The sequence below is a fragment of the Corvus hawaiiensis genome, chromosome 1 (assembly GCF_020740725.1).
Source record: "Corvus hawaiiensis isolate bCorHaw1 chromosome 1, bCorHaw1.pri.cur, whole genome shotgun sequence".
NCBI lineage: Eukaryota > Metazoa > Chordata > Aves > Passeriformes > Corvidae > Corvus > Corvus hawaiiensis.
In genome coordinates, this window is record NC_063213.1 from 21,335,692 (window position 1) to 21,361,870 (window position 26,179).

At 37.7% G+C, this 26,179-nt stretch overlaps 1 protein-coding gene across 2 annotated transcripts in view; it reads left to right on the top strand.

Annotated features, from left to right (window-relative positions):
• Nucleotides 1–26,179, top strand: part of CTDP1 (CTD phosphatase subunit 1) — a 102,347-nt gene that overhangs the window by 54,995 nt on the left and 21,173 nt on the right. The window contains exon 12 of one of the 2 annotated variants that reach the window (XM_048295737.1): nucleotides 14,178–14,356. The exons of the other annotated variant lie outside the window; for it this stretch is intronic. Coding sequence (XP_048151694.1) covers nucleotides 14,178–14,356 — 179 coding nt within the window. The remainder of the gene's footprint in view (nucleotides 1–14,177; nucleotides 14,357–26,179) is intronic. 2 annotated transcript variants of the gene reach the window in all.

Sequence of the window (26,179 nt, forward strand, 5' to 3'; positions counted from 1 at the left end):
TGCTAGTCTGCTAGCAAACTTAATTTGTGGTTGGAATTCTGGGACAATAAAAATGCAAGTCCATTTTGGTGACACAAAGGCCGGGTTATTTCTACATACAGCATTGAAGGACAGTTTAGTTTATACCATTATTTTTTAATCAGCTGATCTTGAACAGTTATCATAAGCTGATTTATTGTTAAATTTACTTATGCATAATTGCAATTGCTCACTTCAGAGACATTTTCAAGGGAAAACATCTCTGCTTTGGTAGTCTTCGTTCTTGTCAGGTGCCAGCTTCAGGCACACTGAATACAGCCAATCAACTCTGCCTCTGTGTGATAGTCCTTCAGCTCCGAGTGTTCTAGCTCCTGTGTCAGCACCACTATTTCCATTCCATGTACAACTTTAATAGAGGTTAGGAAAAGCCGCAGAGCTAGAGCCCCCTGCTGATGTACAAGATTCTCTGCTGCAATGAGTCACAAAATTAATAATTCCCCAATGGCTGTGCTGTGGTAACTTTTTCATGCCTACAGTAGTGGCATTAATTTTAGATCTTGTGAGAACATCATTGTTACTCTGTATTGTTACAGGGTTTGTATATGAGCTTGCACTTTCTAATTGCCAGGGGTCACAGTCATCTCTGGACAATATTCCCTGTCACTCCTTGTAGCAAAGATGATGATACTGCTTTCTCTGAGATTAACACAGACAGCTGCCTATCCTAGATATTTCAATGCTCCAGCATCAAACTTGCTTCATCACAGAGGTATTGAGGACTGGATATAGCTGTCATACCATGACACAGAGATCATATCAGAACCTGCATGGTATTCAATCACATTAATATTGAGCTTGTTGTAGAAACAGACCACTCTTCAGCTACTGGGCTTATTGTTCACTGTTTTATGGATTACTACTTTTCTTTTTCCTTAACTTACTCCATGCCTAATTCTGGCTATTGAGTAGGCTAGCTACACAGGATGCTTCCATATACACAGTGCTCATATTTCAGCACTACTGCACTTAAAAGCTACATGCTTGTCTGTAGAGAGTCAAGCAGTCTCATTGCCCAGTTCAGTAGAAACCGTTTCAACACTGCTCTGTCTTCACTGTCATCCTTAAATTTCTTGTAAAAGCAGAAATAGTTTTCTCCAAAGCTAACTATGTGAGGTGGTTTTGTTAGCTGGAGCACACTGATAAGTATCTCTTGGCTCTTGTTATAATAAAACCAAACTAATCAGGCTTATTGAGGAGGGAAGTTCACTGGCAAATAAATAATGCTTCATGAGGCCAGCTGATATCTGGTAATGCTAAGTTAAAATTAGCAAGTCAAGGCAGATCCAAGCTGGCTTAGCCATCTTAGGGGGTGGGTTTGTTCATAGTATGTGTGAATAAATCTATCCTGAACACAGCTTATCTGTGTTTTTATAGCAGTGTTTTTGAGCTAGTAAGCCCTACTGTATCCCAGTTGCTCTACACAGCCATAGTTTGGGTTCTTTTGCAGCTGTGATAACTGCAGAAAGCTTGTGCATGCAGGTAAATGAAAGCAGGTTTTTTTGCCTGTCTTTTGTTCTCACCATAATGTTTTCAATTTCATTTGGACTGTGGCTTCTGAACAGCTTTATATTCTGCTGAACAAGAAGTAAAGGAGTTCAACCTCTGAAAAGGAAAAAAACCCTTATTTTTCTCTGAAATATGTATGTAGTGATGAATATTCAGTCTCTCTAAGCAAAAGATAAGCTTTCAGTTAGCCTTGGGATGGTGAAACCCAGCACTGTGCTAAGAGAGTGTCTTGTTAAAACATGTGATAACAAGGACTCATTGAGAGAAAGCTTTGAAAGTTGAGATGTAAAAAATGGGAGGGTGGTGTGCATATTGTATCAGCAACTGTTTTATGTATCTTCTTTTTAGGGTGAGGTGCTTGGGTTCTTACATCTTCTGGAGTAAAGTCCATAATTGTGGCTGTTATTCTACAGTATTTTCTGATCATGACTATGCAATAAGAGACTGCATTTTTGGTTGCTGCATTTCAGAAGTTTAGTGTTTGCCTCTGAGCTGAAGAACATTAAAGCCTCAAGGGTAGTTTAAATAATCTGTAATTCAGGTTGAAGTGTTAGGAAATTAGTTCAAATCAAGTTTCCTCCCACTCTTGGCTTTCTCATTTTAATGGAGTAACCAGATGGGTTAAGCCCTAAATGCTTCTCAGCAGTTTTCAAGGATAATGTGCTAAGTGTACTTGCAGGTTGGCTACACTACTAACTAATGCCTTTGGGGATGACTTGAAAGAGAATATGCAGATTAGTGTCCTAGTACTTTTTTTCATAAAAGCTGAGATTTTTCCCTTTAGAAATGCAGGCTGCAAAAACCTGGATCACGTCCACTATTAGGAAAAGAAATACTATTTTAAACGCCATCCACCAGTTCAGCAGGTATTTCCAGATAAAATAGTGACTATATGTTGAGAACTGTCCCATTCTCTTTTAAAAACCATTTGGACAGTCATCAAGCTGCACCGATGAAGGAAGCCTGTTCATGCCTCTTCAGAGCTGCCTCTCTGTGTCAGGAAGAAACTTACCGGCTGGGCCAGAGTGCAAGTGAGTTTTAGCAGTAGATGACACTTCATCCTAGCTAGCTGCCTAGGAATCCCATTGCTTATTAGGCTTGGGCCATTAGTATGCTATCCTCTACAAAATGCTCATGGAGGGGAGCACTGCAATAGGTGTGTTCAGCATCCATAGTTTCTTTTCTTTTGTGTTTTTAAGTGAAACTACATGAGAGCAGATACTGTCAAGGGGTCACTTGACAATATTTTGATGTTCAAAAAATAGTTGTTAAATGATGCTTATGTCCAAAAAAGGCTTGCTCTGACGGACTGATTAGAAGTAGTACAAATAGACTAAGTATTTTTTATGCTAAATGATTTTTACCCAAATTTCTATTTCTTTATATAACCCAAACAGTATAAAAGCAGGTTAGTTCCTTGATACTAACATACTGATGTCGTGCTGCCCTCAGCACTTCATTAGCAGCTTCCTACTGATGTCTCCCCTTGGCAATGAAGTGTCAGAAACAATCAATCAGAGCCTAGGCTTTGTGCCTTCTCAAATTGCCATGTGTCATTTTTAATAGAATGTTAGAATTTCTCACCTAATATGTCAGTGGTATTTTGTGACAGTATTTAAACAACTTGTGCAAGTGTTCTTTCATTAGCAAATTAGATTAATTTATTTTTAAAGAAATTTAGATTGTGCATATCTCTTTTTAAATCTCTAGGAATAAGAAGAAGGTTATGACAGCTTCTGGCAAAAATGTGCTTCAGTTACTAGCCAGACTGACAATTCTCAGAGTCTTGCAAAATTACAAGACAAAGCTGTTGTTTGTTGTGTATCAGCAAAATATACGTTCTACTTTAAAGGAAGGGTAGCTTTGAGAACAAAGTGTGATATGGTCTTGTTTTAAAACAGATGAGCAGTACAGCTGTGAGGTGTTAAAAGTTTTTAACCTGTTGCTGTAAAGTTCTGCAAGATAAGAGCTGTAGCGACGAGTGCAGCAAAGTGAGATCCCTAATGTCCACCTGTGTTAAAGGAAAAGGGAACAGGTATGGATACTTCTAGTCTTTACCAGGCCTTTTTTGTTGGCTGGGAAAAGACTACAGTGATACTAGTCTTTGTTCATTTTGCACGCTTGATAGCTTCTGTGAACTAAGGAACACCAAAGATGTATTTGTATAAGAATTTTCTCCTTCTTCCTTTCCCTTCCCTCTAGGAGTTTATGTATATTAGTATTCTGTTTGTATAGCATCAATAGACTCTCTAGGTATTCCAGTCTCTGGATATTTAGATAGTGCTTATTTCTACAAAAAGACTGTAACAGAATTTGAGTGCAACAGACTATTGCCTGGGGACTCACTCACTCCCTCATTTCATTAAGGTGAAGGTTTGCTTAAAGTGAAATCAGGACACTTAGTAATATGTGACACTTGAACTTGAGCATGCAGCTTGAGTTTCTCTTCTATTGCTGTTTTTTTTGGTTTTGTTTTTTAGGACTTGCAGGTACAGGTGAACTTGAAAGATGGGCCAGTGGCACAAATATTACTCTTCAGAAGAGAATGTGCTGATAGTACCAATAGGCTGCAGTAGTAGTGCATGGTTCAGTTCATCAGATTATGAAATTCTAAATTGGTCACAAAAGAGTATGTGGTAATACTTTTAACATAACTTCTCCAAGCCATTGGTCTGTTGCAGTCTCCCACTATTCAGGTTGTGGCTACACATTTTAATAGAGATGCTTATCCAAAGTCTCTTTGCAGTGGTTTATTCCTGCTGTGGCATACTGTTAACAGCTTGGGTGTTAGTGTAGACATAAAATGAAGAGGGATAGGGAAATGGGGTAGCTACGCAGTAACCCAGCTTAAAAAAGTAGTTGAAGGTAACTAAACTGCTCCTGTCTCTGAGATGTCACACAATGAGCAGTGAGATAGTTTTGTTGCATCTCTCTACAGCAGGACACTTGAAGTGTCAGTCCTTCTGCCTTCTTACTTCTGCTCCTCTTGCAATACCGGGAAACCCTGTGGTTAAATTTAAATGTACCATCTGTTTGTTGAAGGTGTACTCACTCGTGTTTCTGCTTGATGATTGGTAGTGTTACACAGGGGAGGGGAAAAAACTTTGGATAAATCTAAATTAGTTTTCCTTTTTGGTGATCAGTTTTTGTCCTGTAATTTCAATGTTCTTATCCTGGCTCTCTGAGAAAAAGCAAATGATGAGTTTTGAATTTATAAAAATAAAGCTAAACTCAAGCATGTGACTTTGCCCTCTTTTTTTCTTTTAGTTCATCGTCTTGATGGTTTTATTGCCATTATTATTAAAGTATCAACCCTTCAGAGATCAAATATGAATGCTTAAAGTTTAATGGTTAATTGTCTGTCCTAGTAGAAAAAGCCATGCTGTATTAAAACTCTTGCCTAGAGCCCTCCCCCCACCAAATCCAAACCTAGTGGGTTTTCTTAAAAAACATGTACCCTTTCAAACTCATGGCAACTCATTTAATAGTGGTGGTGAGAGTTCAGCAGCTGTCAACAACAGCATGAGAGTTTAAAAAAGACACAGGTGGACAATTCCCAAAGATGTGCAGTGATAGGGTGGGAGGCAGCAGACACTAATTACAAGGATTACTTTGACTCTGTATAATGGAAAACCTTCTTACCTCAAGGGTGATCAAACTTTGGAAGAGGTTTCCAGGAGTGGTCCTAGATCTCCATATCTGAAGATATTTAAAACGCTCCTGAACAAAGCCTTGAGTAACTTTATAGAACTGATCTGACTTCAAGCAGGGTGCTGGACATTGTGACCATCAGAAGTCCCTTCCAACTTAAATTATTCTGTGATTCTAGGTGTCTAGCGACTAACAAACTCTCAGATGTCCCATAAGGTGTTTTTCACATAAAGGATGGGCTAATTGAAATAGAAAAAGCAAGATTAATATTTTGCATAGTGGAAATTCTGAGCACTCAGATGGTTTCCATTTCCTTCAAGCTTGCAAGTTATTAAGCATGTTTACTAGTCAAATCCTGTGATTTCTCAGTAGGGGAACTGATACTGAAGAACATGCAGTTCACGACTGAGTATATAAACGTATAGCTTTTTTCTGACCAGCTTTGGTTTCAGTGGGATGCATTTTAATTTAAATGTAGTCATCCAGGACATACAAGTCAATATCTAAATTAATTATATGTGAAAGAAATCTCATAAAAGCTTTTTTCTAAGGTTCGGTAATATTCCTTAAACTGTTAGAATAATTGTTTCTCAATCTACCAAACTAGATATAATAACACTGCCAGATTCGATATTCTAACCTGAAGCATGCCTTTATCAAAATCAAGATGGTACAAAGGTAGATCTCAGTGTATGGAGATGGAAATAGAGGAAAAGTGTTTCTTTTTTTAATCATGAACAAGACTAGTCATTTCTGATATTTATTCATCACCTGCTCCAACGAGCCAGTGGTAATTGTGGTAGAGAACAGTGAAATCTGTATTTGAAGTGTTTGAGACAAAGGGGTATTGGACACTTGCATAAATGCCTTATGTGACTCTAAAAATCAAGTCAGAAATTTGAAAGGAGGAAAAAAGCACTCTAATGCTAAAGAAAAAAAACAGATGAGACAGAATGTGAAAGATAAGTTCTTTTGAGGTTACTCAGAAGAAATGGGACTGAGTTACGTCACACATTCTCCCTTAAATTTTATGTACTGAGGGACAATTTAACCTAATTCAGACTGCTTATCCTTCCTGTGACATCTTTGTATAAGAAAATTTTTTGTTTCAAAGTTACTTCAATTCAGCCCAAATCTCTTGATACAGACTGTAGGAAATTGTAGGAAAGTTTAATTGTTCACATGTATTATGCCATAATATCACCTCTGAAAAGCATGCTGAAATACTTGCTAGCTTTTTTGAAGACATAGGTGGTAATATCCTCAGTTAACTGTACCTAAACATTCGGGTGGTAGGAATAAACATAAAAAAAGCTTTTCAGTTCATTGAGGAAAAAAGTGAAATGAAAAGTTTTCCTATAAAGAAGAAAAAATTAAGATCAAAGCTACGTTTAAAAATATTAGATTTTTCCATATTTGGAAAAAAATTTGTGATGTGAAACTAAGTGGATTCTTTTCTGTGCAGTAAGGTCATGGTGCAGCCCACAGTTGCTTATAGCTATGAGAGTGACCTGAAAAGTCGCTTGCTGCTGAGGAGGCAGCGTTCTGTTCTCCGTGTCAGCAGAGGATTGCTTCCCTGCAAAGAACCCTAGGACAAACCTCTTCCAACTACTTGCTTTTTTGCTGTACCTAAGGCCAGAACTTTTCATAAATAATGGTCAGTAAGAGACTAAAAACACATTCTTTCTCTGAAGGGTAGCTGTAGATCATGCTCTTCCTCACTGGCCTTTAACTTATATTGTTGGAGCCTTTTCTGGAATTTTGGCATGGATATTTTCAGCAGTCTAAATTGAAGAATCATTGCATTTAGCAGCCATGGAGTTCTTATGTATGCTAGGGTATCATTGTTCTAGAAATGCTGCAACCAAAGGAACAGAGGGCTCCACGCTTGCTGCCTCCAGTGGGCTCAGGTTGTCTCTCCTCTCCATCCCACCTATAAGCTGATGGGCAGGGAAGGTGGAGTGGAAATGCTGTTCTTGTTTTCAAGTTGTTCCCATTGAATCTGTCCTCCAGCATAGGTGAACAACTGTATTCTGGCCACAGGTATTGTGGTAATTTTTTTTTATCTTTGACTTCACTGTTTGAAAAAAATTACAGTGTAGATTTACAGGCCTATTGCTATTTAACAATCTTTTGGCAGAGGATTTCTTTTGAAAACAGAATAAAGGAAAGGAAGATTAGAGTTATGGATGGCTTTATAATCGGATGAAGCCATAGCTTCCAGGCTCCAGTGATGTCTCTGACTCAGAAAGGCTTTGGAGAAATCATCATATTATCTCCCTTGAGACATTTTCTCTTTAGAGACTTTAAATTAAAAATTTGTTGTGAATATTACAGTTGGTAACTTTTAGTCCATGTGAATTTAATTTAAATTTCACAAATTAGTAGTTAGGAATGGGCTTTTTCGTCTTTCCAACATCAGTGAAGTGTTACTAATTTAATAGAAGAAAGCAATTTTCATTATACTAATAATCAGAGAATCATATAATGGTTTGGATTGGAAGGGACTTAAGTCATCTCATTCCAGCCCCCCTGCCATGGGACTTAGACCATCTTGTTCCAACTTCCCTGCCATGGCCAGGGACACCTTCCACTAGATCAGGTTGCGCTGAGCCCCATCCAACCTACCCTTGAACACTTCCAGGGATGGGGCATCCACAGCTTCTCTGGGAAACCTGTTCCAGTGATTTACCATCCTCACAGGGAAGAATTCCTCTTGATATCTAATCTAAATCTGTCCTCTTTCACCTGAAAACCATTCCCCCTTGTTCCATAATAAAATTTATGTTTTAGAAGGACTTCAGAATCCTTAAGTCAGCACTCGAAGCACCCTAATTACCAAGGAAAGATTGCACCTTGTGTTTCTTTTAGCAGTTTCAGGTGTTTGTTCTAGGCATCTTAAGAATGTTTACAAGGTTTCCACTCAAATCTAGACATTGATCTCCAGGTAGGAAATTCAAAGTTTTAAATGGCATTCTTTGAAGAATCAATCTCATTCAATCATATGAAGGATACAGGATTAGTGTTGCTTTTTAATAACAATATTGGTATGCAATCTCTAAGTGACATTTTATTTCATTCTAGTCAAAGTATTAACTGCAGTAGTAAAGCCCAAATACAGTGAATTGTGCAGCTGTAGTTGCAGTTACCTTTCCTTTTCATTTGCAGAGGTTAAGTGGTCAGATTACCAGAGGCAGTGGGTTTGGGATTTTTCCCTTCAGATCTGCCTTTAAGGAGCACAGTCTATTGCCCAGGGCTGCAATTAAAGCTTGTGCTGGCATTGTAGCCAGTGCTGTGAGCAGCGTTGGGAACTCCAGCTATTGGGGCTCCACTGCCTCTGTTCGTTTCCCAGCAAGGTCCCAGTGCAGCCTCCAGGGATTGCAGTGGGGGCTCCTTGTAAATTACTTCCACGTGGTGTTTTTAAATTGCTGGGTTTCAAATTTGAGCGTAGCAGCTGTGCTCAGCATCGAGCCAAGGCTTTTTCTTCTCACATAATTGCTTTTCATCCTAAAACTGGCTAATAACCTCCTGGTTATTACCAGGAACTGCTAATATTTCTATGTGCAGTTTGATGACAGTAGGTGAAAATCATTCCAGACCACAAGTGCCAGGAAGCACAAGTTACAGGTTTGGTTTTGCTCTCATTCTTAACGCCTGACTTTGAATATAACTCAGAAATCTGTTTACTGCCTGAACTAAAAAAAGCTACCCATGGTTAATGCCCCTTCACAGAGGAAAAGGGCAATCACCTCCCACTCAAAAATATACCATAAAGTATTTAGAAAAGCAAAATGTATTTTAAATAATACTTCTTGAGCATGAAGATCTCATTCTGGGACTTCAGCTGCTGAGGAACAAAGCGGTAATGTCTTTATTTCACTAATACTTTCCTATTACAAAAAGACAGTAAAACGTTGTAATGTTTCTTTAATTGCTAATGAAAGAAAATTGAGGGTGTCTTTTTGTTGAAAGGGAGAGACAGTGTTTATGAATATAAATACAGTAAATGATAAAAATTACAAAGAAAAACACATTCCCTTATTTTGAAACTATTTGGATATTCTGAAAGCTTGTTGTAAAACCATTTTACACCATTAAAACCAGATTCTATGTTGAATTTATTCACAGAGTGAATAACTGCTTGTCTGTGATCCTTAATAGAAATTCACTTGACTTCAGGTATTTTTACTTATTCTAGGAAAGGTTTGTTTTGTTTTGGAATTTCAATGAAACTCTGTCTCTAAGTACTACTATGCTTTCTTTACACTTCGATTTTGCTTTTTTGCTGTTTGGCTTCACTAGAAATTAAGAGTATTTTCTAGATATGTTGTTGAACTCAGCCCTTTTTATCAAGGGTACAATGTAACACATATGTAAAAACTAGATTAATACTGTATTCAGTAGAAGATAGCATCCAGATAGTCAGCTATCACAGAAACTTTACTCTGACATATAGAGTTGCATAACTAGCACCTGATCTTGCTTAAGTTTGACATATGGGTAACATCTGTATTATGCTGTTTAGCACAGAACCCAGTGGGATTTGAAATTAAGATGACTGCCTGTGCAAGTTAAGCGACCCAGCACTTCACTTTCTGCCTCGTGCTTGTGCAGGTGCTTTGTCAGTCCTGTCATGGCCTCTCGCTCTTCTTTGCAAAACTGCGCTTCTTTTGTGTTGAGCAGTTAAACTTTCCAAGTCAATTGCACAAACATAATTTCTTCTGTCCCTCTCTTGATAAACCTTTCCTCGCTTTTCCAAATGCCGGGTGTACGCTTCGAGCAGCTTGAGGAAAGAGAGGACAGTCATTTCTGATTGTGCCACAATCATGATTTGTCGAGAGATTGTGCACACTGTGTAGAGCACTGTTGGGTGACTTCTTGTAAGCTGGGTTATGGGAATATAACTGCACCTGCTTTAGAGTTAGCAGTGCTGTATTAATTCCTACAAACTACATTATAGTGTGGAGTTAATAAGCTTTTAGAGTATTATTTACATTTATTTTGCCACAGACAGAGCAGTTTTTTCACACTTCTGCCCTGGAAGGTTAGAAAGTTCAGTGCACAGCTCCAGAAAGATAGAGCCACCACTCTCTCTAGTTTGATTTACAATCTGATACAACCATTCACTGTTAATTTTACATGCTCGGAAGTGCTGCTTAGTTTGTAATTTTCAGTGTCCCCTTTCCTACGTTATCTTTATTTGTCTTCTCATTTTCTGCTCTTCTAAAGTTTGTGAAATAGTCAGCTGATTTCTGTAATGTACTAAAAAGCAATAGTTTGGGACAAAGTAGCAGGGAATGTTGGAAGGGGAGCCAGGGGTTATAGGATCCTTTTAGAGTTATTTTTTGACCTTATATACCATAGGGGGAGTATAAGGTACATATTGAAACCTTTTGACACAGGTGGCAGACTATATTAGTTTTTGCCAGTTTTTTCTAAGAAAAAATGCATTCAACACAATCTCAAATGCTCAGGACACACAGGTTTTTATGCTGAAATGGAGTTGGGTTTTATCTGTACTTACTGTCAATACCAGTTGCTTGCATTGCTAACAATGAACAGTCATTTTTGTGGCAGTAGAAACAGACCTAAAGAACTCCTTTAAATGCTTGGTGGTTTTTTCTGATTTTCCCTTAACGTACACAATCAGTTGGAGCAAAAGTCTTTTCAGAAAGATGGGGGGGGGGGGGGGGGGGGGGGGGCAGAAATATGTGTATCTTCTGTGCAGTACAAAATTTCCAGCTGTTTATCAAACCTATTGTTTTTATAGATTTTTCTTCTCTAAATCCTGTAAAGTGTTTCAGACCATTGTAGCACTTTTAAGAGATCTTTTGAGCAGTTGCAAGTGTTGTCCTGTTGGCTGTCTAAGGTAGCTTCTCAATTCTATTAAAACTTGAATCCTAAAGTACTTGCTAGTTGAAAAACAAGAATTAAAGTTTATTCACAGCTCCTTTTTCTTTTTAAATCTGTAGTTTGCACTACTGTGTATGTAGTTGCTACTTGAAAAAATGTAAGGTATCATGATAGCTCTCTGTCATATCCATAAAGCTGTATCAAAACATTGCCTGTAACTTAACTTTATGAAAAATTGAAGTTGCTCATAGCAGTTTCTTTTTTGGTGTTTTCTTGGAGTCTTGATTCAATTTGAATGTGTAAACTCAACTTCTAGAGTGAAAATGCTTTCAGCTGATCTGGTTTGTTAATACTACAGAAAGTTCTGACTTTCCTTTTAGCAAAGCTTTAGGTACTTTTCAGCTCTTCATCAGAGAATGAGACTAAAAATCTCATGGTCTTTATGCTCTTTGGTCTTTATACTTTGCTTGAGTGTATGCTCTGCTCCTCCTAAGAGAGAAGTAAAATAACTTTGTCAGATGAGGACTTTTACTTGGTTTTATAATTGGGTGTTTAAAAGAGTTGTCAGGCTTTTGATTCTCTTTCTGAATTGAACAACTTTGTCATTTTCAAGGGATGAATCATTTTTCAATGTTAATCATTGTTGCTGGATTATAAAACTCTATTTCAAAGGTAGCTGCTATGGGTGTTAAAGCAGTAAGCGTCCCTTCACTGTATCTTATCAGTAAGATTTGGTATTAGCTGGCATTTTCTTCTGAAGTGTTATATGTTCCACTTATATTAATTATATAAAATCTAATCCCATCGATGAAGCTATAGTTGATACTTGGCACATCTATATCTGTCATGTTCTGAATCAGATTAAAAGTTTCCTCTACTCTTTGAACTTTCTTATTTATTCAAAGTTAGTGATAGGTATAGATAGGTAGTTGGTGTATAGATATTAATGAACTTTTTTTGCCTATTAACTTGTTCAAGTGTCAAGGGCTGAGATCTCACTACCTCAATGAAAATATGGGGTTTTTTCCATTTCTTTTGAGAATTGTGGAAGATGAAGATGTAATACTTATATTTTTCAGCACATTTGCAATTTAGCCAATAATTAAGCAGGAATCCATGTTTGGGGTGCCCTTCTAGTTTAAGAGATTTGTAGGGACCATCCCACATTGTTTTCATGTGCAATGATTTTCAAAATTTTATATATTTCTGTGATTTATACATGCATTTTATATGGCCTTTCAGAGAAATAGCATATATATGTGTACAACTAATTCTAGTAATTTTAATATTAAATGGCATTTCAGACTTCAAACAAATAATGTTATTGTACAGGATGAAAGAAAAACAGACATGGCAATAACTAGACTGCTAGTCTGTCAAAACTGTTCACACAAAGTAGATTTTAAAAGGCTTTCAAACTTCAGTTTGAGAGAGGCATCTGTAATAGTGAATGTCTATCAGCCTAACTTTATCCTTTGAAAACCTTAACATATTTTGTATTGAGAACATAGTTTTAAACATAAGACTTTCTGGAAAAGTATTGCTTTTGGAATGAAGGAATGTAAGTTTAAATGTTAAAGACTTGCAGGAAAGGAGTTGTCAGAGCTGTGGATCTGTGCTGCCATTTGGCTGTCAATTACTGGCCATGTCAGCTACCTGGAGTGTCTTTTACCAAAGCTGTATGTGCAGGGTCTTCCTGCCATCCCAAGCTGTAGCTCTTAAAACACTTGACACTTTCACTGCGTTCTGTACACACAGAAAAATCCCCATCCTGTGTACTTCACATTTTTCTACTTGGTTCACTGTTGGCTTATCTCTAGCAGTGTTTTCAGTCTCCCTGAACCTTAATTGTGTTCCATGATTCTTATTTGTCATGCATATGACAACTTTTGCTCACAGGAAAAACATTTTTGGACTAATGCCATTTGATTTGACACAGCAGTTCCTACAGTTTCTACCTGAAACTGCCTTCTGGATTTAGATGTGGTACACTGGTTTGCAGTTCCTTTTAATGAGCTAAACAAAGAAATTAAAGGTCCATTTATTAATGACTAGATATAAGTGATTTTCTTACAGCTTTCTTTTAGCTGTTGGGATTATTCATGTAAAAGCAACAGATTAACAGCATAAAATCTTTTAGCCCATTTTCATATGCAGATATTTTTCTTATTGATAAAGCAGGTGTGGATTAGGGAGAACAGAGAGTAGTAGTGAAGCATATTTTAACTTGTGTTGAAATAAGCTGCTTCTAGGAAAAATTCTTAAATATCAGTAGAGAAATGCTCACACATGGCTTAGTTCCATGTCTTCTGCCATTCACAAAAAATTGAGACTGTGGGATCTTCACCTGTGTTTTCTCATGTTTTCATCTCTTTCTCAAGGTTGAATGCTAACCCAAAAAGAATATAACCTTTTGAAGCTCATTAGGGTGGCTCATGAGTATGATTTGCTTTTAATGATGGTTTCAACAGTACTGAACCTGTCACAACAAATTTTTAGAGGATTATCAAATCCTATGCTAACTTTTCAAAAGTAAAGGCCAAACAATTATTTAACAAAATATGTAAGCCCTTTGATAGATTTATCCTTAATAATTAGCACAATCAGATAATCTGGATAAAATGGGGTTTGTACATTATGTTTCATTCATACTGTATTATTTAGAAATAGACTTCTTCATAGTTATATATGTATCAAGGAATACCTGTAAATATAAGAATTCTTAGTAGAGATTTTAATATGCCTTGCCCATGTGATTCTGTATGCTATAATAATATAAAATGTATGTAGTAGAAAGTATGCATCAGTATGTTACGATAGTATAAATCATCTATCTCTTTAATTTCAAAAGACAGCACTCTTTTTATAATAGTTTTCTGTGTGACTGTCATGTGAGTATATGTGTATCTATCTTAAGCTAAGCATAGAATAAATATTTGAATAGAATGTTGCTAGTTGTTACAGAAACTGCATTGAAGACATTGGGGTTTAATTTAAATTTTGACAGAGGAGGCCAAGGAAACTTGAAGCATATTCTTAATGATTATTGAAGAGTGATCCAATAATTATGAAAGATTATTACAGAGTAGTCTGCTGGAAGATAAACTGACTCCTCCACTCTTTGGCAGGTGGATGACATCTTAGGAGAAGGCAGTGATGAAAGTGATACTGAAAAAAAAAAGCCAGGAGAGGAAGGTGAAAAACCTCAGACTAGTGCAACAGAGACTCTAGGGAGGAAGACAGATCAGAGACCTGGATCATCATCATCATCATCAAGTGAAAGAAGTTTAACAGGCAGTGTACCCAGGTATGAATATTTCAAATGTAAGAAGATATGTTTCATTGTGTTTGTGTACTATTCAGCATGCTTTTTTACAATCTGCCATTTGCAATCTGTTGTTAACCTATGGATGTAGGCAACTTTTTCTTGTAAGCCTGTGAAATGCTTATCTCTGCAATGTTTTGGGATTTATTTAAGGAAGTGGTCTTAGTAAATGTCTACTGAGAACCAGGGTATAACCTGTTCAGAAAGAACTGAAGGCAACTGAACTGCACTTCTTTTAAAATTGTCTCAGTCCTGTGTCAGATATAGAACCATGTCCTCTGCAGTGTCACTTTGAGTAAAATAAAGCATGGTTTTGGAAAGCTATGCTTTTTTATCCCAAATTTTTGAGATACTTTTATATTGGTCATTCATAACAATGAGGTTGTTGGAATGCTTTTCTACTCAGAAAGAAATTTAAACTTGCTAGTTTCTTCTTCAGAATATGTCTTAGTGTCCCTGTATTGACTGTTGGATGATGACTGTCAACCACTTTGCTAGTAAACTAGAACTTAATAAACTAAGTGCTTATGTTAAATATGTTAAAGAATGGTTCTCAATATGCAACCTGTTAATAGTTTTTAAGCTTAAGAATTTAGAGCAAGCAATACAAGATTTTAATTTAGAATTGCAGGGGTCATCATCCTGTACCACAGGGTGCTGAAAGTGCAAACATGACTCAGATGTGCGTTGTAGTTCCTTTCTGCTCTCTAACCAAACTCTGTTCCAACCGTAAGACTTTAAGCTCTAACACTTTTTCCTTAATGAGGATAATAAAAGTATTTGGTCTTAAGCAACTGACTTGCAGTATTTTAACTTTTCTGAGCTTTGTTCTAGCACACAAGGAAGGTATGAGAGAAACTGCAAAAACTGCCACAGAATGTGACATACAACATTCATGGAGAGATTTTGATTGGGGTAATAATGTTGCTGTGTGTTGGGTTTATTGGAGAAGGAGCTACGGGGAAGCTTGCATGGCCTCTTAGTTTATCATGGGTATTCCTAATCATTGAACTTCTTCAGGAAAAAGTCTGAAAATTATGATAATTCAATTTGTCTCAAATGGATAGAAGAAAAATTCTCTCGTAAATGAAGTTTGGAAGAGGAAAGGCAAGCAAATGATCAATGTTTTAGAGCACAGCTTGAAAGCAGAAAGGCATGGTGGTGGCATGTCACTGTTAATTCATCCTAATACTGTGATGTTTCATTGTGTAGAAGACATACAAGTTTCTGGAAACCTAAGGGAAGAAGGAGTCACATGAAGGAATATTGCTACATACTGTTCCGCAAAGATGATTGTCTTGGTTTGAAAGACAGGTGTCTGCTAAGGCAGAAGCCTCCCTTGGAATGGCAGATGCAACCCCCTTCCCTCCGAGTTACTATAATTTTGAAATCAAGGGGCTTTTAGGCAAAGATGTGGGAAATAGGAATACCAGTTCTTTACTCTTATATATATAACCAGTCAAACAAACAACAATAACCATGGCAGTAACAGCAAACAATCACAAACCCAGTCCCAGCCTTCTCGGCTGTCGGGCCCTTTCCCCTCGGGTGCAGTTCCGCTCGCAGCCGGCAGGGGCGCTGGCGGCTCCCGGTGAGCAGGGCAGGTGCGATGGTTCCCCCGCGGCTGCAGGGGGCGCTCCGGAGCGAGCTCGGGGGGCACGCGGCACTGGAGACCTGGGATCCCGGGAAGGGATGGAACAAAGGCTTCATCAACCTTTGGGCAGCCGATCCCGGTGTCCGGCTGGACCTTCGGGAACAGCAGGCTGGAACGGCAGGGACGAGCACAAATCCCAGCTGGCAGACCAGATGTATCCAAACGGAGAACCCCCCGCAGGTCTGGGCAGGGAGGGCGAGCATGGCTACAACACAGCGAAGGCTGGAAGCTGCGGCGGGGCAGGGCGGCCACGGCCCAGCTCCGAGCGGGGCAGGGAAGGCGGGCTTGGGATCCCAGTGTTTCTCCAGCAGAAAGAAAAGCAGCCGTAGGAAAAACAGCTTCCTCTCTCTCTTGACGCGAGACCCAACTGACCCCACACCCAGGTGAAACAAAAGAGTAGCCAGGCACACCCCACCCCCAATGGGTAGCTCTTTGTTTTCTGAAGTACCCAGCGATTTGTTGTCTTAGTAACAGTATGGGGGAAAATTCCTTTAACAGAAAAAAAACCTAGAACTCCTAAAAAACCCCAACAATGGTGTAAAAAGACAGAGCAAGTGCATTTGTAATTAACTTTTGTTTTATATACAGGAAAGTTTGTAAGTTAGCTTGGCAATATTTCTTCACTCAGAAGCTAAGTAGACATAGTAGTGTTCTTGCTGGGATAAAGTCTTTGAGCAGCTTCTTAAGTAACTTTTCTATTTTTGACCTCTCCATGTCTTAAGAGTTTCCATGTCAGTTTGTTAAATTGCATTCAGGATTGAGCTTGAATGGCATGCAGGAAAACATACGAAGTGCTGGTTCAGATGCTGACCCAGTGTCTACTAGGCAGGAAATTCTTCTTGATAAAAAGGAACGTGTCATCCCAGTTATATTTTAAGTTTGAAGCTTTAAATTGATGTTTTCATGGTCAGTCAGTGTTGTATCTGCTAAAGAGATACCGTATAAGAGGGATAATGTAAGAACAGTCTCTGAAAAACAAAAGATGAACAAGAAAAAGGCAGTCCAGATATGACGTAGTACTCCTATCTTCTGGCTCAGCTCATTCCTAGATAAGGCCTACAGGGGCTGTTGGTTTCTGGTAAGCATTGCTGCTCCTCTACACCTTTCCAGTAGTTACTGACACTGGAAACACAGCACTTAAAAAAAGATCTAGTGCTTACATTTAATGTTACTCTTTAGTCTTGAAACTTACAGAATACCTTGATCATTTCTCTGATTGGTGCCACTTCTGAAATTGTCAAGCACGGAGAAAAAATCTTTGAGAAAACTGGTAGCTCCTACTGGAGGGGAAATGCAGCCTTTCTCCCACATCCATTGCTAATTCACAATCAAGGAAAATTGAGCTCAGAGCCTCAGAAATCCCTCAACTATCTTTTCTGTGCCCATTTACTAGAATTTTAAAAGGAACAGTGATATTTTGATTCCTAAGTGTTTTCTTTTCTTTCAAATATAATAGCACTTCCTTACAACAGTCACTCTTCTAGAAGACAGAAATTATAGTTTTCCTTTCTTCCTTACTGTCAGAAAAGACTGCTGCAAATTCCTGTGCAAAATTTTGTTGATGACATCTTTTATCCCAATTGAACAAGTATATTCACTGTCACTGTAGCTTTATTCCAGTTCCCTGTCTTGAGACACTCTACTTTGAGAATCTTAGGACCTAAGTTTTTTTACAGCTCAGTGCTTCCCAAGCTGTCAGCCTCACATTTGTTATAGTCTGGGATATTTTTCAAAAACTATTTCAGTGACAAACTACTTCAAAACGTATTAAGGAGCTAGCTGGTATATATGGTCAAAGTCTTCTTGAAAGTACCCTTAATAGCCAGCAGCACATCTCAAATATGGCTGACAAAATAATTATAGAAATTCAACCATTTTGCCAAAGAATGATGGTTCCTCCGTTTTCTTACCCAAGCAACTCATTGCATTGTTTCACTAGTAAAGCTGTAATGTTATTACACTGAAAAGTCTTCCAAAATTCCTTTCCAGGTGATGTGAGTATGCTGTTGATTTGATTTTTACAGTATGGAAAAGCTGAAGATCTAAATTTAGAAATATTGGTGATTTAAAGTCATCCTTTTGTGCCTCCTGGATCATTTGTTGCATTAGCATAGCTCACTTAATCATCAAGCAGTGTGTCTGTTAAAGAGCTTCTGTGTAAGGTCACCCTAGAAAAAAATACATTGAGTGAAGTTAATTTTAAGAATTAAATCTTTCATTACCTCCTTCCCTTAGAATAGATTTTATTTAAGGGGACATAGATTTTATTTAAGGGGACACTCAGTGATGTCTAACTGCAAAAGGAAACAGGATCAAAATTTCTGTATGTGGTCAGTGCTTGGATGTTTAAGAAAACATTAACCTTAGTTCCAGAGTGAGCAAATGCTAAAGTAAACAATTGTTTGCAATTGCAGGTAATTGGAAGATGTTGTTTGTCTGAAGAAAATACAAATTCATTTTGCTCTCATTGATAGTCCTTCTCCCATGTAATTGTTTCAAACTTGTGATCGGAATTCTGTGATGCGTGGTTATGCTAAACTACTTACATTTCTGGAGCCATTAGAGTTTTCCCATGCATAATAGTGAGGTCCTTTTGAAAATCTCTCATTCAGACTCCCTCAGTAAAAACTAGAGTTCATTACTAGAATTGGCCAGAACTAGAGTATCAGTTCAATTCTAAAACTGCACTGTGGTTTTGGCTGTGGCCCTGATGTGTCAGTGGCCGTGGGATTACAGAGGAAAATGTCTCATTTCAAAGGCTGTTCCCTCAAAGCTTATTCCATCTATGTTCGTGTTGCAGAGGCAGCACTTCAGTTAAGCATTGGTGAATGAGGTCGAATCTTTCAGCTTGTTCAGGGGGTTTAAGATCTCTTCGTAGAATGAAGATTGCTGGAAGACTACAGAAAGCAAATGCGGCCCATTTATTGATTTTGGCTATGAGATAATGAATCCCAAATCAATCAAAGTATGTCTGATAGGAGCGGCAGCTCGTTGTTTCTTGATGTAATTTGGTAAATAAATGCAGTTTTCCTACTTGAATGAGTTTAATGCATTTTAATGGGCATCTCACTGCTATTTTAGAGAGATCCAATATGTCTCCTTAACAAAGCAGGAAACCCACTCAGCCTTTAAAGAGAATGTATAATCATTGAGTAGGGAAAAAACCAGACCTAAACTCTGCAAAATTAGAGATCCGTGACAGGCAACCACCTCCTCTCCCAGTTGTGGGAAAGGCTGATTTGCTTTAAGAATTCGCAGTGATAGATGGCATTTGTCAGTTTGAACGTGCTTCCCTGGAAATGCTTTTCTTAAGGTGAAGCAAGTTAAGCTCAATACAGATTATGTGATGGCTCTAACTTTATAGATTATTACATTTGCAAAGTTTCAAATTGTTAGAGTCTGTTTCACTGAAAACAGCCCAAATTTGTCTCCCATGATTAATTTCCTGTAAGTTCAGTCTAATTCAGCATTCTAAATTAAATATTTGGGAGAAGAAAACATGCTTCAGGTAATAAGATGTGATTAATATTTTTTTACGTAACCAAATTCTGACTGAATATTTTGCAAGGTTGATAGAAGTACTTTTTTCTTGCGTTTAAAACTTAACTTCTGTGGGTAATACAACACCTGGACTGGCCAGCATGTTCCAAGTCTGTACAGTACAGTACTCTTTAAATAGCTATTCAGAGGGGCATTCTGAGGTGTTAAGAGCTGAAACTTTCACCAACTTCATTCTTCCCAAAACTATTGATTGCATTCAACTTCCAAAGTAGAAATTTTTGTTGATTCCTGGTGGGCTGGGATTTTTGTTTGTTCATTTGTTTTTTGGTTTGGGGGGTTTTTTTGGCATAACTATTGTTCTCAGTTACTGCAAGTGGAGAGTATGTTTAAATGACGGAGTTTCTTTACATTTCTAACAGTTTGTAAGTAAACAGACTCTTTGCTGTAGTCCACATAAGCAATTAAAAAATTACTGCAGTTTCAGTGAGATTTTTTTCCCAGAAGTAATGGTGAAACAGTCCAGACTGAAATCCAGGATCAGCTTCTAAAGAGAAATGCTTCTGTTGGCAGCACATCTTGCTGTTTTCACATGAGCCGGCTGTTCTGCAAAATTTTAATGTCATTTCTGTTTGGAAGTGATTTTGATGAAGACTCTAAAATGGAAGAGGATTCTGGGCATGCAAAGCATAATTTGCTTTTGTACTTATATATTAAAAATAAGTTTTCATATAGGAACGTTTTTATTTGAAAGCTCTCTTGTTATCCAAAATTTCCACATGAGAAAATCAGTACTGAGCTAATAATAGCTTTTTGAAGCCATTTTAATTAAATTTTTTCTCTAGTGGTAATTTTTTTTTTCAAGTATGTCTAGTCCCAAGTACTCTACCCTCTGCTACGTTGAATCAACAACTTACTTTCAGTTTGCCAGCTAGAAAATTGTAGAGCCAGGTTCTAGAGGATTGAATAAATGGAAACAAGTGCTGGATCTCAGTTGATAGTTTATTTATGTATCGAGGGTATGCCTTTTTCAGGCCCTCTTGAAAATTGTCCAAATGTCCTGAAAATCAGGAGTCCTTCAGCAGTGATCTTTATCTGTTAGGGTTAGAATCTGATTAGTGACCACCTTCAAAGCTTCATTAGGGTTGCTTTAGGCAACTGAGGTGCATCCCTTCCCCATTTAACCACATTTTTTAGGTTATTAAGCCATTGGTTTTTTGATAGCTAGTACTTTGTTTCTGGTGTTCTGTTTAGGCTAATTCTCAGCTTTTTGTCTTTGTCTCCCACATTTGTGGTAAAATTGACCTTTCTTAATTTGTACTTCTGAACCAGTCATTCTATCCCCTCCTCTCCTCAGAGAAAAAGCAGTTTGGAGAGATAGGTTGTTTTGCTGACTTTAATTTTCTGCATCTGGTAAGTTAAATCCCACCCTTTTGGTCTTTGTTACAAAGCACAAAAGATGGTTTTAAGAGCAAGCTGTGCCAAGGATGTTTATACTTGAAAAGTGTAGTTACAGACCGTGCTTTGTTTCATTTGAGTAGCTTTGTTTCCCGAAAAATAGATTTGATTGAAGTGGTGTCCAAGATCCTAAGTTATTCCTTCCCTATAGCAATCTTTTTCATAAAGCTTCAGTAAATACTGGGGAGTTATTCTGAGTGTCTTTACTCGTTGATCTGTGGAGCTTTAACTAAAACCTGAAAATTAAGTGGGTTTTAAATCAGAAAAGTTCAACAGTATTAGAATGTAATTGCAGATGTCTAGAGAAGTCACTGACAAACTCAACTGTTCCAATATCATATTGGACACATTTTATAATTACCAGCAGAGAATTTAAAAATGCAGTAGGAGGAATTGGAAACTGGAAATATTACTATTCAAACTGCATCTACATGCCAACGTTTTTGTTTATTGCCCCAGTTATTATCTTTAGATTCCTTTTTTTTAAAAGGTGCCAATCATATCACTTGGCTGTAAACATACTTCTAAAAAAGTCATTCTTATGCTATGGCCTCACAAATATTATATATAATGAGTAGTGCTTCATTTGCAAGTGAAGTAACATAGTTTGCTAAGTCAGTCTTTCTTTTGAAGGAGTATTTGAAGGCTTTTGCAATAGAGAACACAACCATTCAAATGGCTATGACAGTGCAAATCCTGTAACAGTGCCACTAGAAGACAAGAGATTTGTCTTCTCACTAATGAGGTTAAGCATCATTGGGTTTTCTTATAAAATGCTGAATTACTCTGTAATTAATTTTAAACTATTACAGAATATAATTTTTAAGCTCTCTGATAACAGGAACTGCTTGCTTTTTTTTTCTTGTTATTAAAGCAGAATGGGAGATTCAGCATGACTTCTGCCCTGAGTAAGCTGTCAGCTGCAGGCAGTGCTTGTCTGTGTGTTTTCTCAGAGGGGAAGGGCAGGGCAAAGAGTTGGGTTTTTTCCACCATGTGAAATACCTTTTAAGAGGAAAACTAGTTTTTGTATCTGCAGCAACCAGAAGAACATTGAGGCCTATTTGTTACCCGTGGCTCAAAAAGCAAGTTACTATGATGGCCACTTGCTGCTCTTCAGTGTCTCCTCATATGAGAAAGTTACCAGCCATCTTATGTTCAAGAGCAGAATTGCTGTGGGCAAGTCATTTAGTCAAGTGAGGGGAAAGAAGTGCTTCCAGTGGGGAGGGAATGCAGAATTCTACTTTCTTTTTCAGCTTAATCTGCCAGTGTTTTTCCACTGGGGAGACACCTCTCTTCTAAAACAGCTATGAAACAGTTTATCTGGATCTTAACATTTGCTCTCCAGTGGGGTTTGCCAGGCTGACTGAACAGGGTTAACAGTATGGTAGATCCCATTAACTCCCTAGATCCCTTCCAGCTGGTCAGACAGTGTTCAGTCTTTAGCTATTTATAGAGTATTCTTCACTTCTGTTTAAAGTCTGCTTTTGTTCTGGAGGTTTTTTCTTCTCTGAGCAGAAATGAGTACAAAGAACACACAGATTTGGCCAAAGTCACAAGGAATTCTCTCTTTATGTCTACATTTAAGGTCATTTGAGGTTTTAAATATGTTCCATGCTGTTTCAAAGCTGCTTCACTGATTGTCTTTCCTTAACATTTCAAGGAATCTTTTTGAATTTAAGGTGGAATCATCCAACTCTTTTATACACAATATTTGAAATAATAGTAGTTGCAAAATAGCAGTAATATTCTACTCATTTGCTGTGTCTGAACTGGCTAATTTGTCTTTGTCGGATGCATTGCAGGAATTTGCTCAGATGCATGTTGTTGGATGCTTCTTAAATAGCTTTTCACAAAGGATTCAAAATTCCATTGCTGTGAAAGAATGATACCAAATTTGCTCTGCTTTGTTCTGTTCTATTAGCAAAGACTTCTGGAAGTCTTTACTAATAGAAAGGTCTCTGTAGGTTTTTGTACGCTAAAAATGTGATTTTTCAAGCTTTTTCTCAATATTAAATTTAGTTAAGTCTGCATTCTGCTATAATGAATGCCCTGTAAAGCTAGACGTTGTGTATTTTCCTCCCTCTCCAAAGCTATGAGGTGTATCTATGGCATGTTATGCCTGGAAGACTAAATCATATGGAAATACTGGGTTGAAAAATGCATGTATGAGAGTTATTTCATGGTTTTGTGGCATTTGGGGTGTCAGGAGAAGGTGAAGATGTAGAGGGAAGTTCTACGCCCTTCTAAACCCACTGAGGGGTGGAAAGATGCTGGAAGTTACTGGTAGGTAGGTGTGCTCTAAGGAGTAAAATGTGTGTTGCTATTTTCAGTACGCTATTTTATTTGATAATAGAGGACAATGTCTGACATGCCTAACTAAACTGATATTTTAGGGGAATACTACATTTCTATTTAAAAAAAAAGAAAAAATAATTAATTACTGCAAATGAAAGGGTATCTGGGAGATCTGCTGCAAGAGAGAACACTGTTAGAAAGGGAGGTTGGCATTACTTTTTAGAAAAACTGAATGGAATTCTCAAATACAAGTGAAAAAACCTCAGAGTTGGTGAAAAATATTTTTCTTCTTCGTTTGATAGCCTACGCTATCTCATAGACTGTTCCCCAGGAGGTTTTTGAGATAAAATCTATATCAATTTGTTAGGTTTTTAAAGAGAAATTATCTTTCCATTAATATCTTAAACTTCCACATCTGGTCTGCATGTCCTTCACTTTTAGATTTTGTGTTTAGTTTTCTTCTGCTGCTGTGGTAAAGAAGTTTATTTTATTCTTAATTTAAAGGAATTAAACTTTATGATCTCTTAGAAAAATTCATATGGACAAGTCTAAAAGCTCATAAATCATCAAGTATGGTTTGAACTACTCTAGCTGTTCCAGAAACAATTAGCAAGGGCATGAAATAAATGGATATATTATTTATTTCCGATTTCCTCAGAGGTAAATCAGAGAGGAGGCTGTAGTACATTTAGTGGCAAATGTTTGAAAGCAGTTGTGAGAAATGAAGAAGCAGTTTCTGTGTACAAAGTAGGTACTCAGCAGAGAACCAAATGGTGAGAGTGCCTCTGGTACTTGGAGCTTGTATCTCAATTAGTGTTGTAGCCCAGTGAGGAGTGTGCCTTTGAAGCAATGCTTTGGTGTGGCTCCCAAAGGGATCTCAGGATTCATCATTTCCTTTAGGTCAGTGTAAGCTGGGGTTTCACTCCAAGAGCTTGCTGTGAGCCAGCCACTAATGCACCTTCAATCCACAGAATGAGCTGAGAGCTTGTTCAGAGTAAAACCCTACTTGTGCCTTTAATCAGCTGTAAGGCCCCCATGCATGAATGCCAAATGTATTGTCTCACTGCATACAGTGTCAATAGGACAAAAGTAAAAAGGTCACTGGAGTTATTCTGTTTAAACTTTTATACACTTAGAGTTGGATTCTCTTTTTTATCTCTTTTGATACTCGTCTATCTAGACAGTGAACATAATTTTGCAGTTATTTCTTGATCATTTAAATGCTGGGACATTGCAATACGCTGTTTTAAAATTTCAAGTGGCTAAATTACTTAAATTATAAGCATGACACTGATAAACGGCAAAAACAGCTGTATAAGCAAATGAATGCATGGCTCAGTTTCTTTATGAAAGCACTTAAGTAGATGAGTCATTCATATCTTCAAGCTTGTTAATGATTTTAATGACCTAAAGTTCCAAGCTGTTACTGAAAATATACCTACTACAGCTTCAGTTAATATGCAGACTAAATTACAGTTGTGTTTCCAGCTGCTGATTAGTCTTGTTGGTAAACAGTGTGCATCCAGTTGTCAAGAGAACTAAGAAAAATACTTGAGAAAAGGAATCTGAATATTCAGTATGTGGGGGAAAGATGTCATTGCAGTTTGCCTCAGTTCTTTTTCAGAGAAGTCTTCTCTGCAATTTTACAGTTAGCTTTACTCCTATGATGTTGTCTGTAACACTCTACTGTCTTCCAGTTACACTGAAAAATTACAATTTATATTGGAAAATCTTCTCTTGGCTATGTATATAAATTGCATTTGCAACCTGCAAGACTAAAAAGTGAAAAGCTGTAATAATTAAAAGTCCTTTCTTCTGTTTAGGATGCCTGCCTAGGAAAGCAAGCAGCCCAACAACTTAATTATCTGCAATGTGTACAAATGTTTTCTTACACATTCAGGGAAGAACCTAACAGGCAATTTGTACCATCTTCAGCTTTAGATACATGAGCTGCCGCTGCATTGAGAAAATCAGAAAATTGTATGTGATTCATGTATTCATTCTGTTCTCAGTAGAGTCTTAGTCGTGAATTACCATAATCTTAGTGTTTTCAGTAGTCATGTGGTGTGTTCTTGCTTGAAACTGTGTTTTATCCACATACAGAAATGTAGGCACAAAACCAGATACATTCAGATGAACTAAGGAAGTTGTGGAAAGCAAGCCTCTGGGATTCTATAGAGTTCTTTTTCCAGAAACCTTGAGTAGCCCCTGAGAAGTTTTTTCTCTTGCAGAATTTTGCAAGGAACCCTATTCCCAAATTCATAATGAGACAGATGACACTCTGGAAATTCTTCCAGGCACATGAAGCTGTTCCTATTTTCTGTTTTTCCACCATTTTCTGGTATCGTGAGTTGTCCAGGAAGAAGGATTTCAAATTTTCAGCAGATTTGCAGAGATAGATCACTTAATATCTTGTCTTTATAATGTATAGCCTGGGTGTGTTCAGCTGTGGTCCTTTTTTCTCTGAGAGCCAATGCATCAGTATGTAAAACACTGGAGACTCTGCAGTGATTATGACCACCACAGCCGCAGCTGGGAAGCAATGGATTGGGTTTGAGGCAATGGAGAACAAAAAAAGGTGGAAAAAATAGATCTCATTATATGAGTGTGCCCGCTTCTGTGTTCTAGTGCTGTGGTGGTGGAGGCAGGACCACCATGCTGCTGGGGTTTTTTTCTAAAAGTTTTGGAATATATTTGGGTGAAAGGGAGAACAGGGGACTGCCAGATGTCTCTCCTCAAGTTCCTCTGACCCTCAGATGGATGCCCAGGTGCTCAGCACTGGAAGCAGCTCACATAACAGAGAAGATGAATGATTTCTTATCTCTGCAAACCTAATCTAGCATTGTTCTGCATCAGGTCCTTCACATGATCTAGTGTTTGATGACTGAGAAGCATGGAAT